Source organism: Nerophis ophidion, linkage group LG20 (genome assembly GCF_033978795.1).
Source record: "Nerophis ophidion isolate RoL-2023_Sa linkage group LG20, RoL_Noph_v1.0, whole genome shotgun sequence".
NCBI lineage: Eukaryota > Metazoa > Chordata > Actinopteri > Syngnathiformes > Syngnathidae > Nerophis > Nerophis ophidion.
In genome coordinates, this window is record NC_084630.1 from 47,117,074 (window position 1) to 47,131,726 (window position 14,653).

General features: G+C 42.1%; 1 protein-coding gene across 1 annotated transcript; it reads right to left on the reverse strand.

The window, feature by feature from the left end:
* Positions 1–211: 211 nt before the first annotated feature.
* On the reverse strand, positions 212–12,480 carry LOC133539234 (ATP synthase membrane subunit K, mitochondrial-like). Its single transcript, XM_061881414.1, has 3 exons — positions 12,223–12,480; positions 4,225–4,317; positions 212–417 (listed from the first exon to the last, which is right to left on the reverse strand). Exons 1-3 carry the CDS (start codon positions 12,292–12,294, stop codon positions 319–321), a joined length of 264 nt encoding a protein of 87 aa, XP_061737398.1. The 5' UTR covers positions 12,295–12,480; the 3' UTR covers positions 212–318.
* Positions 12,481–14,653: the final 2,173 nt, after the last annotated feature.

Here is a 14,653-nt window from a genome sequence, read left to right on the forward strand (position 1 = left end):
GCATCAAATTCCAAATGAGCAAATATTTGGAAAAAATAACAAAGTTTCTCAGTGTGAAGATGAAATATATTGTCTTTGCAGTCTACTCAATTGAATATAAGTTGAAAAGGATTTTACTTTTTATTTAGCATTTAAACAAGGTGACAACTTCCCTGCTTTTGGCTTTTGTAGTCACCCACACTGTGAATAACAGAAGAGAAAACACAAGACATGGTGACAGATAACATTTACTGACATCATAGATATTTCCAAGAAACCTTTTTTTTAATTTTTATTTCTTCACGTCATAAATAATGGCAACAAATGCTTCTTCTTTTTTTAAGGTGTGGCATTTTTCTGAGCTTCTTTTTTGGTTTGTCTGTGCATGAAATAGGCCGCCATGGTTACAGCGACGATGCTGTAAGTCGCCAAGACACACTGGAAAGAAGCAGAGAAACACTTTTAGCACTAACGTATTAACGTTCCTTATTTCGTCATACACTGGCCAGGGATGTAGGTGTGCAGCCTTCAGTGGAACCCCCATTTACACCCCCCTTTATTTGCCAAATCTTTCATTTTACGAACTTTGATGTCGAGCCAAACGTCTTTCTGTGTGCGGACGTTCATGCATGTTGTCTCACGCCTGCAGACAAAAAGCAGGGAGCAGCATTTTTGGGGGGGGGGGCGGACCCATCCGCATCACTTGCCGTACACAACTGTGCCTTTTTTGTTTTTTGCCTTATTGACGAGCTTTAATAATAATAATAATAGATTTTATTTGTAAAAAAAAAGCACTTTACGTTGAGCAAACAACCTCAAAGTGCCACAGTGAAAAAATAGTAATACCGTAATAATAATAATAATAAAAAGATAATAAAAATAAATAAAATATACAACTAGAAACAGCCCAATAGCTAGTACCAGCATGCATGTCTACAAAAATTTTTTTTTTTTAAAAGATGGGTTTTTAAGCCTTCTTTAAAAGCATCCACAGTCTGAGGTGCCCTCAGGTGGTCAGGGACAACGCTCCACAGACTGGGAGCAGCGGAGCAGTTTTTTGTCCGTATTGGCATGTGTTGCAATGTTAATATTTCATCATTGATATATAAACTGTCAGACTGGGTGGTCGGTAGTAGTGGCTTTCAGTAGGCCTTTAAGGCCCAAGAAAAACAGCATGGGATCCATCGTCTGGCGGTGGTTTGGCTTCAAGCGGGAAGATGTTGAACAGACAATCGTAATGTGTTGAGCATGCGGCAAAAGTGTTGCTACAAAAAGTACCATTACTGCTAATTTGTAGCATGACTTGAAAAGTCACCCGCTAGAGAATGAAGAGTGCTTTAAACTCCACATCCCAACATCTCTGTTCGGTGCCACACCAACAAAATGCCAAGCAACCAATTCAACATCAACACCGTATGAAACAACTAGTCAACAACAGAAGGAGATAACGTCCGCAGGAACCTACCACATAGCGAAGGACATACACTATTTGATTTCCTATTATGCAGCTCTTTATTTTTTTACACTTATTGAAATATTTTGTGTGACATCATGCACGAAAGTGGACTTTATTTCTTTTAGTGGCGTTCTGTACAAAAAGTGCACTTTAATTAGGGCTGGGAGATATGGCCTTTTTTAATATCTCGATATCTTTAGGCCATATTGCGATACACCATATATATCTTGACATTTTGCCTTAGCCTTGAATGAACACTTGATGCATATAATCACAGCAGTATGATGATTCTATTCTCTACATTCAAACATTCTTCTACATACTGCATTCATATATGCTACTTTTAAACTTTCACGCAGAGAGGGAAATCACAACTAAAAGTGTATTTATTAAACAGTTATTATAGGGGAACATTATCACCAGACCTATGTAAGCGTCAATATATACCTTGATGGTGCAGAAAAAAGACCATCTATTTTTTTAACCGATTTCCGAACTCTAAATGGGTGAATTTTGGCGAATTAAACGTCTTTCTGTTTATCGCGCTGGACGTGATGACGTCAGAATGTGACGTCGCCGAGGTAACACACCCGCCATTTTCATTTTCAACACATTACAAACACCGGGTCTCAGTTCTGTTATTTTCCGGTTTTATGACTATTTTTTGGAACCTTGGAGACATCATGCCTCGACGGTGTGTTGTCGGAGGGTGTAACAACACTAACAGGGAGGGATTCAAGTTGCACCACTGGCCCGAAGATGCGAAAGTGTCTGCCGCCAGACCCCCATTGAATGTGCCAGAGTGGCTCCACATTTGACCGGCAATGCTAAGGCAGACATGGCACAGAGATGTATGGATAACCTGCAGATGCATTTGCAACGATAGTCAACGAAATCACAAAGGTGAGTTTTGTTGATGTTGACTGCCAGCTAAACGATGCTAACATGCTACGCTAATCGATGCTAACATGCTATTTACCGGCGGTGCTAAAGCAGACATGGAACAGAGATGTATGGATAACCTGCAGATGCATTTGCAACTATATTACGTTTCCTTCCACCCACATTTTATGCGAAAAAAACACTTAACAATCGACGGATTTAAGTTGCTCCAGTGTCAAAAGATGCGAAAGTCCTGATCGTTTGGTCCGCACATTTTACCGGTGATGCTAACGCAGCTATTCGGCCATGCTATGGCTATGAATAGCGTCAATAGCTATTCGCTCAATAGCTTCAGTTTCTTCTTCAATACTTTCATACTCCAACCATCTGTTTCAATACATGCGTAATCTGTTGAATCGCTTAAGTCGCTGAAATCCGAGTTTGAATCCGAGCTAATGTCAGTATATCTTGCTGTGGTATTCCCATTGTTTGTTTACATTGGCAACACTGTATGACATCACAGGGAAATGGCCAGTGTCTTCGCAGAGAGCCGAAAATAAGGCACTTTAAAGATTTATTTAGGGATATTCCGAGACCGGTAGAATTTTGAAAAAAACTTCAAAAAATACAACAAGCCACTGGGAACTGATTTTTGTTTTTAACCCTTTTGAAATTGTGATAATGTTCCCCTTTAAGCAGTGGCACAAACATTCATGTCATTTCAGAACAGAAAGTGCAAGATTGTCAGAGACATTTTAAAACAAGCTACGAGTGCACTTTTGTGCATGATGTCACTAAGATGACATATCAAAACAACACTAAATTAAAGTGCACTTTTTGTACAGAACGCCACTAAAAGAAAAAAAGTGCTCTATTTCAATAAGTGTCAAATAAAAATGAGCTGCATAATAGGAAATCAAATAATGTATGTCCTTCGCTATGTGGTAGGTTCATGCGGACGTCATCTCCTTCTGTTGTTGACTATTTTTTTCCAAACGGTGTTGATCTGGAAATTGTTGCTTGGGCATTTTGTTGGTGTGTCATCGAACGGAGATGTTGACATGCGGAGTTTCAAGCACTCTTCATTCTAGCGGGGGACTTTTCAAATGATGCTACATATTAGCAGTGCTGCAACTTTTTGTAGCAACGCTTTTACCGCATAATTGTTCAACATCTTCCCGCTTAAAGCCAAACCGCCGCCAGACGATGCACAACGTGCTGTTTTTCGTGGAAATTAATTCCTCCTACATTTGTTGCCAGATTGGCACCTTCTCTCTCTCGTATTAAGACGAGCAACGCACCGTTAGCACCACGGCTAATGTTACCCATGTAGCATGAAGGTGCGCATGTTTTATGTCTCTGTGAGAAGGAGAGACAGGAAAGAGTGAGAAGAGCCTGTAGTTTAAAGTGAGTGAGAACGTATACTCCAATATCACCATATAGTCATTTTCTATATCGCACAGAGACAAACCTGCGATACATCCAGTATATTCCATATATATCACCCAGGCCTATATGGAACCCATTATTTATATTTTCATTGTTTGTTGTGGATAAATGTGCTTCACTATATAAACTTTTCCATTCAAGAACCAATTAAGTTTGTAAATTGAGGTTCCACTGTTTCTACTGTATATTGTTTGGATTTTGATGAAAATACAACATCAGTTATACTTATTTGGTCAGATTAGAGTGCTTTGGTAAGTGCTGCTGTTTTCATTAGCAACAAATGTCTCTAACGGTCTCTGCACTCTCTAATGTCGATGTGAATTAACGGAAGCCGGACTTTGGCAAAAGCCTGACTGATTAGATGGGAGGTCACTACCTGAGGAAATATGGTATGATAAAACACAAAGATGTGTGTGTGTGTGTGTGTGTGTGTGTGTGTTTGTGTGTGTGTTATGTACATTTCGGCGACCCTGCATGGTGTAGCTGTTGAAGTACTTCCTCCAACCAGTCAACTTGACGGCAGCAGGGTCCTCCATGCCGAGAAATTGCCTCTGAAAAGGACAGAAAAGGCATGTGCAGGCCAATAAAATGCAAAAAAAAAACCCAACAACGCAATCCGAGATGGTGAAAGATCCACAGTCCCGTCATAGTGAAAGAGAAAGCATGAAGGAGTCGTTAAGAGTGGGTGGAGAATGTTAACCTCTTGAAAAGGGCAGTGTATTTTGGATTTGGTCGTTAGTAAACAGTGGTACACGGACCATTTTCATTAAAATGTTGCCATAAAATTGGATTTTGTGCTGTTTTCCTTTCATGCATTTTTACTTTTTCAGATAAACACAAAAATCGAAAAACTGTTCATCCAAAAAGCAAAAATGCGTATTTATCTGTGTGATAACAAATTTAACCGGAAGCAGTATTTTAGCTTTTCCTTTGCGTTTAGCATAAGGCTAACATCTTTGTTCAGCAGGAATCCTATTGTACTTTTAAAAAAGTGTCATTAAATAGTTGTTCAACTTTTGTTTCAGAAATTAAAATAAAATAAAAAAGCCCGAAATGTGTATTTTGATTTGCATTTTAGAATTGGAACCAGAATGAAGGGCAGCTACACGGACCAGAGTATGTTCTGGCCATTGAATGTTCTCTTCTCAAATGCCATCCATCCATCCATCTTCTCCCGCTTATCCGAGGTCGGATAAGCAGGGTTTCCCTGCCTAAGCAGGGAAACCCAGACTTCCCTTTCCTCAGCCACTTTGTCTAGCTCTTCCCGGGGGATCCCGAGGCGTTCCCAGGCCAGCCGGGAGACATAGTCTTCCCTACGTGTCCTGGGTCTTCCCCACGGCCTCCTACCGGTTGGACGTGCTCTAAACACCTCCCTAGGGAGGCGTTCGGCTGGCATCTTGACCAGATGCCCGAACCACCTCATATGGCTCCTCTCGATGTGGAGGAGCAGCGGCTTTACTTTGAGTTCCTCCCGGATGGCAGAGCTTCTCACCCTATCTCTAAGGGAGAGCCCCGCCACACGGCGGAGGAAACTCATTTCGGCCGCTTGTACCCGTGATCTTATCCTTTCGGTCATGACCCAAAGCTCATGACCATAGGTGAGGATGGGAACGTAGATCGACCGGTAAATTGAGAGTTTTGCCTTCCGGCTCAGCTCCTTCTTCACCACAACGGATCGGTACAACGTCCGCATTACTGAAGACGCCGCATCGATCCGCCTGTCGATCTCACGATCCACTCTTCCCTCACTCGTGAACAAAACTCTTCTCAAATGGAAACTGAAAAACAAAAACACGACTGAGTTATTTGAAATTCATTTTAAAATCCATCCATCCATCCATTTTCTACCGCTTATTCCCTTTTGGGGTCGCGGGGGGCGCTGGCGCCCACCTCAGCTACAATCGGGCAGAAGGCGGGGTACACCCTGGACAAGTCGCCCCCTCATTGCAGGGCCAACACAGATAGACAGACAACATTCACACACTAGGGACCATTTAGTGTTGCCAATCAACCTATCCCCAGGTGCATGTCTTTGGAAGTGGGAGGAAGCCGGAGTACCCGGAGGGAACCCACGCATTCACGGGGAGAACATGCAAACTCCACACAGAAAGAACCCGAGCCTGGATTTGAACCCAGGACTGCAGGACCTTCGTATTGTGAGGCAGACGCACTAACCCCTCTGCCATTGTGAAGCCCTCATTTTAAAACAAAAAGGCTAAAAGCCCTGTCTTGGTTTAACTCTTATCTTACTGACAGGGTGCAGTGCGTCTCCCATAACAATGTGACCTCGGACTATGTTAAGGTAACGTGCGGCGTTCCACAGGGTTCTGTTCTTGGCCCTGCACTCTTCAGCATCTACATGCTGCCGCTGGGTGACATCATACGCAAATACGGTGTTAGTTTTCACTGTTATGCTGATGACACCCAACTCTACATGCCCCTAAAGCTGACCAACACGCCGGATTGTAGTCAGCTGGACGCGTGTCTTAATGAAATTAAACAACGGATGTCCGCTAACTTTTTGCAACTCAACGCCAAAAAAACGGAAATGCTGATTATCGGTTCTGCTAGACACCGACCTCTATTTAATAATACAACTTTAACATTTGACAACCAAACAATTAAACAAGGCGACTCGGTAAAGAATCTGGGTATTATCTTTGACCCAACTCTCTCCTTTGAGCCACACATTAAAAGCGTTACTAAAACTGGCTTCTTTCATCTCCGTAATATCGCAAAAATTCGCTCCATTCTGTCCACTAAAGACGCTGAGATCATTATCCATGCATTTGTTACGTCTCGTCTCGATTACTGTAACGTATTATTTTCGGGTCTCCCCATGTCTAGCATTAAAAGATTACAGATGGTACAAAATGCGGCTGCTAGACTTTTGACAAGAACAAGAACGTTTGATCACATTACGCCTGTACTGGCTCACCTGCACTGGCTTCCTGTGCACTTCAGATGTGACTTTAAGGTTTTACTACTTACGTATAAAATACTACACGGTCTAGCTCAGGGGTCGGGAAACTTTTTGGCTGAGAGAGCCAAGAAGCCAAATATTTTAAAATGTATTTCCGTAAGAGCCATATAATATTTTTTTAACACTGAACACAACTAAACTCATGCATTTTTAAGTAAGACCAACATTTCTAGAGTATAATAAGTATCTTATTCTTTGTAATAACATTGTTATTCTGAAGCTAACTGTGGATGGGGGCGTGGCCTGCGTGCCTGCAGTGAAGCGGGGTGTTGCCAAGATCGGCCTCGAAATCAGTGAAAGGTTCGTAGCTGGCCTACCTGGGCCTTGTTACCTAATCAGCTGTCGCTCTGTTATAAGCAGCAGCCAGGAGGAGACACTGGGTTGGGGCTGGAGCCAGAGCGCGAGCGAGAACGAAAGAGAAAAAGACAATTGCTGGAAAGAAATTGAGAGACTTCTTGAAAAACTTAACAAGATTGTAGCCCTGAAACAGGCTCTCATGTCGGTGCTTGGTGGTCTGAAGAAAATCCAGGAGTGCAAGCCCCACACTAACCAATAATAAATAACTTCTTACCATTAACACAACTTCTTGAACAGGTACGGTAGAAAACGGATGGATGGATTAAAAATGCATGAGGATGTTTTGTATTTTGAACGTTATTTTTAACACTATGATTACAAGTAGAATTATTCATTAGTTATCGTCAAGCAATGTCAGCTCAGATTTATCCGAGAGCCAGATGCAGTCATCAAAAGAGCCACATCTGGCTCTAGAGCCATTGGTTCCCTACCCCTGGTCTAGCTCCAGCCTATCTTGCCGATTGTATTGTACCATATGTCCCGGCAAGAAATCTGCGTTCAAAGGACTCCGGCTTATTAGTGATTCCCAAAGCCCAAAAAAAGTCTGCGGGCTATAGAGCGTTTTCCATTCGGGCTCCAGTACTCTGGAATGCCCTCCCGGTAACAGTTCGAGATGCCACCTCAGTAGAAGCATTTAAGTCCCATCTTAAAACTCATTTGTATACTCTAGTCTTTAAATAGACTCCCCTTTTAGAACAGTTGATCTGCCATTTCTTTTCTTTTTCTTCTCTGTCCAACTGGAGGGGTCCGGTTCGGTGGCCATGGATGAGGTGCTGGCTGTCCTGAGTCGGAACCCAGGATGGACCGCTCGCCTGTGTATCGGCTGGGACATATCTGCGCTGCTGATCCACCTCCGCTTGGGATGGTTTCCTGCTGGCTCCGCTTGTGGACGGGACTCTTGCTGCTGTGTTGGATCCGCTTTGGACTGGACTCTCGAGGCTGTGTTGGATCCACTACGGATTGAACTTTCACAGTATCATGTTAGACCCGCTCGACATCCATTGCTTTCGTCCTCTCCAAGGTTCTCATAGTCATCATTGTCACCGACGTCCCACTGGGTGTGAGTTTTCCTTGCCCTTATGTGGGCCTACCGAGGATGTCGTAGTGGTTTTTGCAATCCTTTGAGACACTAGTGATTTAGGGCTATATAAGTAATTATTGATTGATCTAAATAAAAGAGAAGACGAAAACCTTTTTCGTCAGAGCTTGGTGCAGGCCTGTACAAAGTGTACAGTGGCCATGTCTCTCCTCAGATTTGAGGAGAGACATGGGCTATATAAGTAAACATTGATTGATGATTGATCTAAATAAAAGAGGAGATGAAAACCTTTTTCGTCAAAGCTTGGTGCAGGACTGTAAAAACTGTACAGTGGCCATGTCTCTCCTCAGATCTGAGTCCAAATTATCCAGATCTGATTCCTTGCCTTTTGTCTTGTTTAATAGATGTCATCATTTGGCAGAAATACCGGACAATTCTACAAACTTTATGGCTGGCTCACATCGTGGTCACTCCGTGATCACGTACGACCGCCAGACACTTCTGGATGTGGACATGTCGGGCCGTTTTGGACTGATAGACGCGTGCTTGCTAGACCTGCTAACTAGCACAGGAATACGTCGACGGCTACATCCAGCGGCCTGTGAAGCAGGGGAGTATAGTAGCAGCGGGGGCCGTCTACAGAGCAGACGCCAGCGGTGTGATCGGAAACGCGGATGCCGAGCGGGGCTAAAAACAAAGCAGAAGGCTAATCCCCACAGAACACCACTTCCCTCCATCCTGAAGCCGGATTTAAATGGAAGATGCGAGACTACTGGTCTGGGTAAGGAGTCAGTTAAATTAGAACAAGTTTTTTCTGCTTTGAGTGTTTCAGAGTTGGACATGTGTTTTACTGAGGTGGCTAACTATGATGCGTGCAGTTTATCAAAGCAACAAACAAACAATCGGAAAATTCCCGTCGTATCCTTTCCTAGATATGGTCGTAATTATACTAAATGCACTGGGCATAATAAACACAACATTATTAATATTGCTACTACGGATAATTTGATAAAAAATTCCCTAAAACAGCCCACTACCTATAATATAGGTTTTTTTAAACATAAGATCATTGTCTCCCAAAACGTTGTTAGTTAATGATATCATCAGAGACAACAATCTTAACGTCATCGGTCTCAGCGAAACCTGGCTTAAACCAAACGACTTTTTTGCGCTAAACGAGGCATGTCCTCCTAACTTTACACATGCGCATATTGCCCGTCCTCTGAAAAGGGGAGGGGGGGTCGCACTAATATACAACGAAAACTTTAACCTTAGTCCCAACATAAATAATAAATATAAATCGTTTGAGGTGCTTACTATGAGGTCTGTCACACCGCTGCCTCTACACCTGGCTGTTATCTACCGCCCCCCAGGGCCCTATTCGGACTTTATCAATGAATTCTCAGAGTTCATTGCTGATCTAGTGACACACGCCGATAATATGATCATAATGGGGGACTTTAATATCCATATGAATACCCCATCGGACCCACCGTGCGTAGCGCTCCAGACTATAATTGATAGCTGTGGTTTCACACAAATAATAAATGAACCCACGCATCGCAACGGTAATACGATAGACCTAGTGCGTGTCAGGGGTATCACCGTTTCCAAAGTTACGATACTCCCGTATACTAAAGTATTGTCCGATCATTACCTTATAAAATTCGAGGTTCAGACGCATGTTCGGCAAACTAATAATAATAATAACTGCTATAGCAGCCGCAACATTAATACGCCCACAACGACAACTCTTGCTGACCTACTGCCCTCGGTAATGGCACCATTCCCAAAGTATGTGGGCTCTAGTGATAACCTCACTAACAACTTTAACCACGCCCTGCGCGAAACCATTGATAACATAGCACCGCTAAAGTTAAAAAAGGCTCCAAAAAAGCGTACCCCGTGGTTTACAGAAGAAACTAGAGCTCAGAAATGATTATGTAGAAAGCTGGAACGCAAATGGCGCACGACTAAACTTGAGGTGCACCATCAAGCATGGAGTGATGGTTTAATAACTTATAAACACATGCTTACCTTAGCTAAAGCTAAATATTACTCAAATCTCATCCACCGTAATAAAAACGATCCTAAATTTTTGTTTAGTACGGTAGCATCGCTAACCCAACAAGGGACTCCTTCCAGTAGCTCCACCCACTCAGCTGATGACTTTATGCAATTCTTTAGTAATAAAATTGAAATCATTAGAAAGGAGATTAAAGACAATGCGTCCCAGCTACAACTGGGTTCTATTAACACTGACACGATTGTATATACGGCGGATACTGCCCTCCAAAATAGTTTCTCTTGTTTTGAGGAAATAACATTAGAGGAATTGTTACAACGTGTAAATGGAATAAAACAAACAACATGTTTACTTGACCCACTTCCTGGGAAACTGATCAAGGAGCTCTTTGTATTATTAGGTCCATCAGTGCTAAATATTATAAACGTATCACTTTCCTCGGGCACTGTTCCCCTAGCATTCAAAAAAGCGGTTATTCATCCTCTTCTTAAAAGACCTAACCTCGATCCTGACCTCATGGTAAACTACCGACCGGTGTCTCACCTTCCCTTTATTTCAAAAATCCTCGAAAAAATTGTTGCGGAGCAGTTAAATGACCACTTAGCGTCTAACAATCTATGTGAAACCTTTCAATCCGGTTTCAGGGCAAATCACTCCACGGAGACAGCTCTCGCAAAAATGACTAATGATCTATTGCTAACGATGGATTCTGATACGTCATCTATGTTGCTGCTCCTCGATCTTAGCGCTGCTTTCGATACCGTCGATCATAATATTTTATTAGAACGTATCAAAACACGAATTGGTATGTCAGACTTAGCCCTGTCTTGGTTTAACTCTTATCTTACTGATAGGATGCAGTGCGTCTCCCATAACAATGTGACCTCGGACTACGTTAAGGTAACGTGTGGAGTTCCCCAGGGTTCGGTCCTTGGCCCTGCCCTCTTCAGCATCTACATGCTGCCGCTAGGTGACATCATACGCAAATACGGTATTAGCTTTCACTGTTATGCTGATGACACCCAACTCTACATGCCCCTAAAGCTGACCAACACGCCGGATTGTAGTCAGCTGGAGGCGTGTCTTAATGAAATTAAACAATGGATGTCCGCTAACTTTTTGCAACTCAACGCCAAAAAAACGGAAATGCTGATTATCGGTCCTGCTAGACACCGACCTCTATTTAATGATACAACTCTAACATTTGACAACCAAACAATTAAAAAAGGCGACAAGGTAAAGAATCTGGGTGTTATCTTCGACCCAACTCTCTCCTTTGAGTCACACATTAAAAGCGTTACTAAAACTGGCTTCTTTCATCTCCGTAATATCGCTAAAATTCTCTCCATTCTGTCCACTAAAGACGCTGAGATCATTATCCATGCGTTTGTTACGTCTCGTCTCGATTACTGTAACATATTATTTTCGGGTCTCCCCATGTCTAGCATTAAAAGATTACAGTTGGTACAAAATGCCGCTGCTAGACTTTTGACAAGAACAAGAAAGTTTGATCACATTACGCCTGTACTGGCTCACCTGCACTGGCTTCCTGTGCACTTAAGATGTGACATTAAGGTTTTACTACTTACATATAAAATACTACACGACACTAGTGATTTAGGGCTATATAAGTAAACATTGATTGATTGATTGATTGATTGATTGATTGATCAGTGTTTGAACCTGACAGGTGGCTACAATTTTGATCTAAAGATCTAAAAAAATATATATTTGGGAATGTCCGGCGGGCCAGATTGAAAAGCTTAACGGAGGGGGGGGGGGTCCTCTCCAAGTTTCTCATAGTCATCATTGTCACCGACGTCCCACTGGGTGTGAGTTTTCCTTGCCCTTATGTGGGCCTACCGAGGATGTCATTGTGGTTTGTGTTGTGGTTTGTGCAGCCCTTTGAGACACTAGTGATTTAGGGCTATATAAATAATCATTGATTGATTGATTGAAATAAACTAACATCATCCTTTGTGTCATTTTCCAATCAAATGCAGACAGAAGAAGGTTGAAATTAAATAAAAATTAATTATATTCTTTCTTACCTTGACCTCCGTGATCAGGTGACCGAAGCTCGTGAGCGGGACGCGCACTTTCACAGGAGACGTCGGCATCATACAATGCTCTTTATTCTCACACTTACACCAAAACAAGTCGTCTTAAATACTATTACGTCCGTCAGGGGAGAAATATATTATATATTATCGTGTAAAAGCAGGCAAAGGGGTCACTTCAAGTGTGAGTGTTCCGGGTTGCTGTGCTGCCACCAGAATCCGACCAATCAGATGTCTGCTTGTGAAGTTTTGACCAATAAGCTGCTGGCTTGGTGGCATGTCTTGACTATGCTGTTACGCAAGTGAGTGTAATTTCGCTTTTAAGCCACAGGGTGGCAACATATAAAAGCATAGTATTATACAAGGACGACGTGAGATCGAGTGAGAAATGATAACTTTAGTGTGAAAGCAAACTATGTTCAAGACTTTGACAAATAAGTCATAATTATGAGATGAAAAGTCAAAACTATGAGACAAAATCGGAAATAGGGGATCATAAGTCATAATTGTGAGATAAGAAGTCGACATTTAAAAAAAGGAAAGTCTAGAAGATGAGATAAAATGTCATAATGATGAAACAAAAACTTGAAAATATGAGGAAAAAGTTTAATTTATGAGATAGAAAGTTATAAATATAAGATTTTAAAAATAAAGTTTAAATTAGAGCATAAGAAATTCCAAATTATGAGCTAAGAAAATCGAAATTATGAGAAAAAAAAGTTATTATATGAAATAAAAAGTCATAAATATGAGATAAAAAGAATAAATTATAAGATAAAGTCCAAATTATGAGCTAAGAAAATAAAATTTATGAGAAAAGAAAGAGGGATAAGTGGTAGAAGTGGATGGATAGATGGATGATATAAAAGAGTCCTAATCATGAGATAAAACATAATTTTGAGATTAAAAAGTCAAAATTATGTGATAAGAAATCAAGCGCTTTGAGTGTCTAGTCCAGGGGTCGGGAACCTTTTTGGCTGAGAGAGCCATACAAGCCAAATATTTTTAAAAGTATTTCCGTGAGAGCCATTCCATCTTTTTTAATTTATTTTTTAACACTGAATACAACTATATGCATGCATTTTTAAGAAAGACCAACATTTTTAAAGTATAATAAGTTTCTTATTCTTTTTAATAACATTGTTATTCTGAGGCTAGCCAAAAATACATAAAATACTTCTTACCATTAATGCGACTTCTTGAACAGGTGCGGTAGAAACCGGATGGATGGATGAAAATGCATGAGAATGTTTCATATTTTGAACGTTATTTTTGATACTGTGATTACCAGCGGAATTATTAATTACTTATCGTGTTAAGCAATGTCAGCTAAGATTTATCTGAGAGCCAGATGCAGTCATCAAAAGAGCCACATCTGGCTCTAGAGCCATAGGTTCCCTACCCCTGGTCTAGTCGATAGAAAAGGAGCAATACAAATTTAATTCATTATTATTATTACTAATACGAGACAAAAAGTTTGCATGATGAAATAAGAAAGCCAACATTATGAGATAACACGTCTCAACTAATTCTGTTCATAACTTTTATGGACAGAATTTCCAGGCGCAGTCAAGGCGTTGAGGGGTTCCGGTTTGGTGGCCGTGGGATCAGGTCTCTGCTTTTTGCAGAAGATGTGGTCCTGATGGCTTCATCTGGCCGGGATCTTCAGGTCTCACTGGATCGGTTCACAGCCGAGTGTGAAGCGACCGGAATGAGAATCAGCACCTCCAAGTCCGAGTCCATGGTTCTCGCCCGGAAAAGGGTGGAGTGCCATCTCCGGTTTGGGGAGGAGACCCTGCCCCAAGTGGAGGAGTTCAAGTACCTGGGTGTCTTGTTCACGAGTGAGGGAAGAGTGGATGGTGAGATGGACAGGCGGATCGGTGCGGCGTCTTCAGTAATGCGGACGTTGTATCGATCCGTTGTGGTGAAGAAGGAGCTGAGCCGGAAGGCAAAGCTCTCAATTTACCGGTCGATATACGTTCCCATCCTCACCTATGGTCATGAGCTTTGGGTCATGACCGAAAGGACAAGATCACGAGTACAAGCGGCCCAAATGAGTTTCCTCCGCCGGGTGGCGGGTCTCTCCCTTAGAGATAGGGTGAGAAGCTCTGCCATCCGGGAGGAACTCAAATTAAAGTCGCTGCTCCTTCACATGGAGAGGAGCCGGATGAGGTGGTTCGTGCATCTGGTCAGGATGCCACCTGAACACCTCCCTAGGGAGGTGTTTAGGGCACGTCCAAGCTGGACGAAGTGGCTGGGGAGAGGGAAGTCTGGGCTTCCCTGCTTAGGCTGCTGCCCCCGCGACCCAACCTCGGATAAGCGGAAGAAGATAGATGGATGGATGGATGGATGTCTTAACTATAAGATAAAAAGTGAAAATTGTGAGATGAAAAGCCACAACTGTGACAAAAATCGAAATTAT

Coding starts and splice junctions, on each gene's coding strand:
- LOC133539234 (XM_061881414.1), bottom strand. CDS start 12,294: ATGATGCCGACGTCTCCTGTGAAAGTGCGCGTCCCGCTCACGAGCTTC. Junction 4,318..12,222: donor ACCTGATCACGGAGGTCAAG/GTAAGAAAGAAT, acceptor TGTCCTTTTCAG/AGGCAATTTCTCGGCATGGA. Junction 418..4,224: donor CCATGCAGGGTCGCCGAAAT/GTACATAACACA, acceptor GCTTCTTTCCAG/TGTGTCTTGGCGACTTACAG.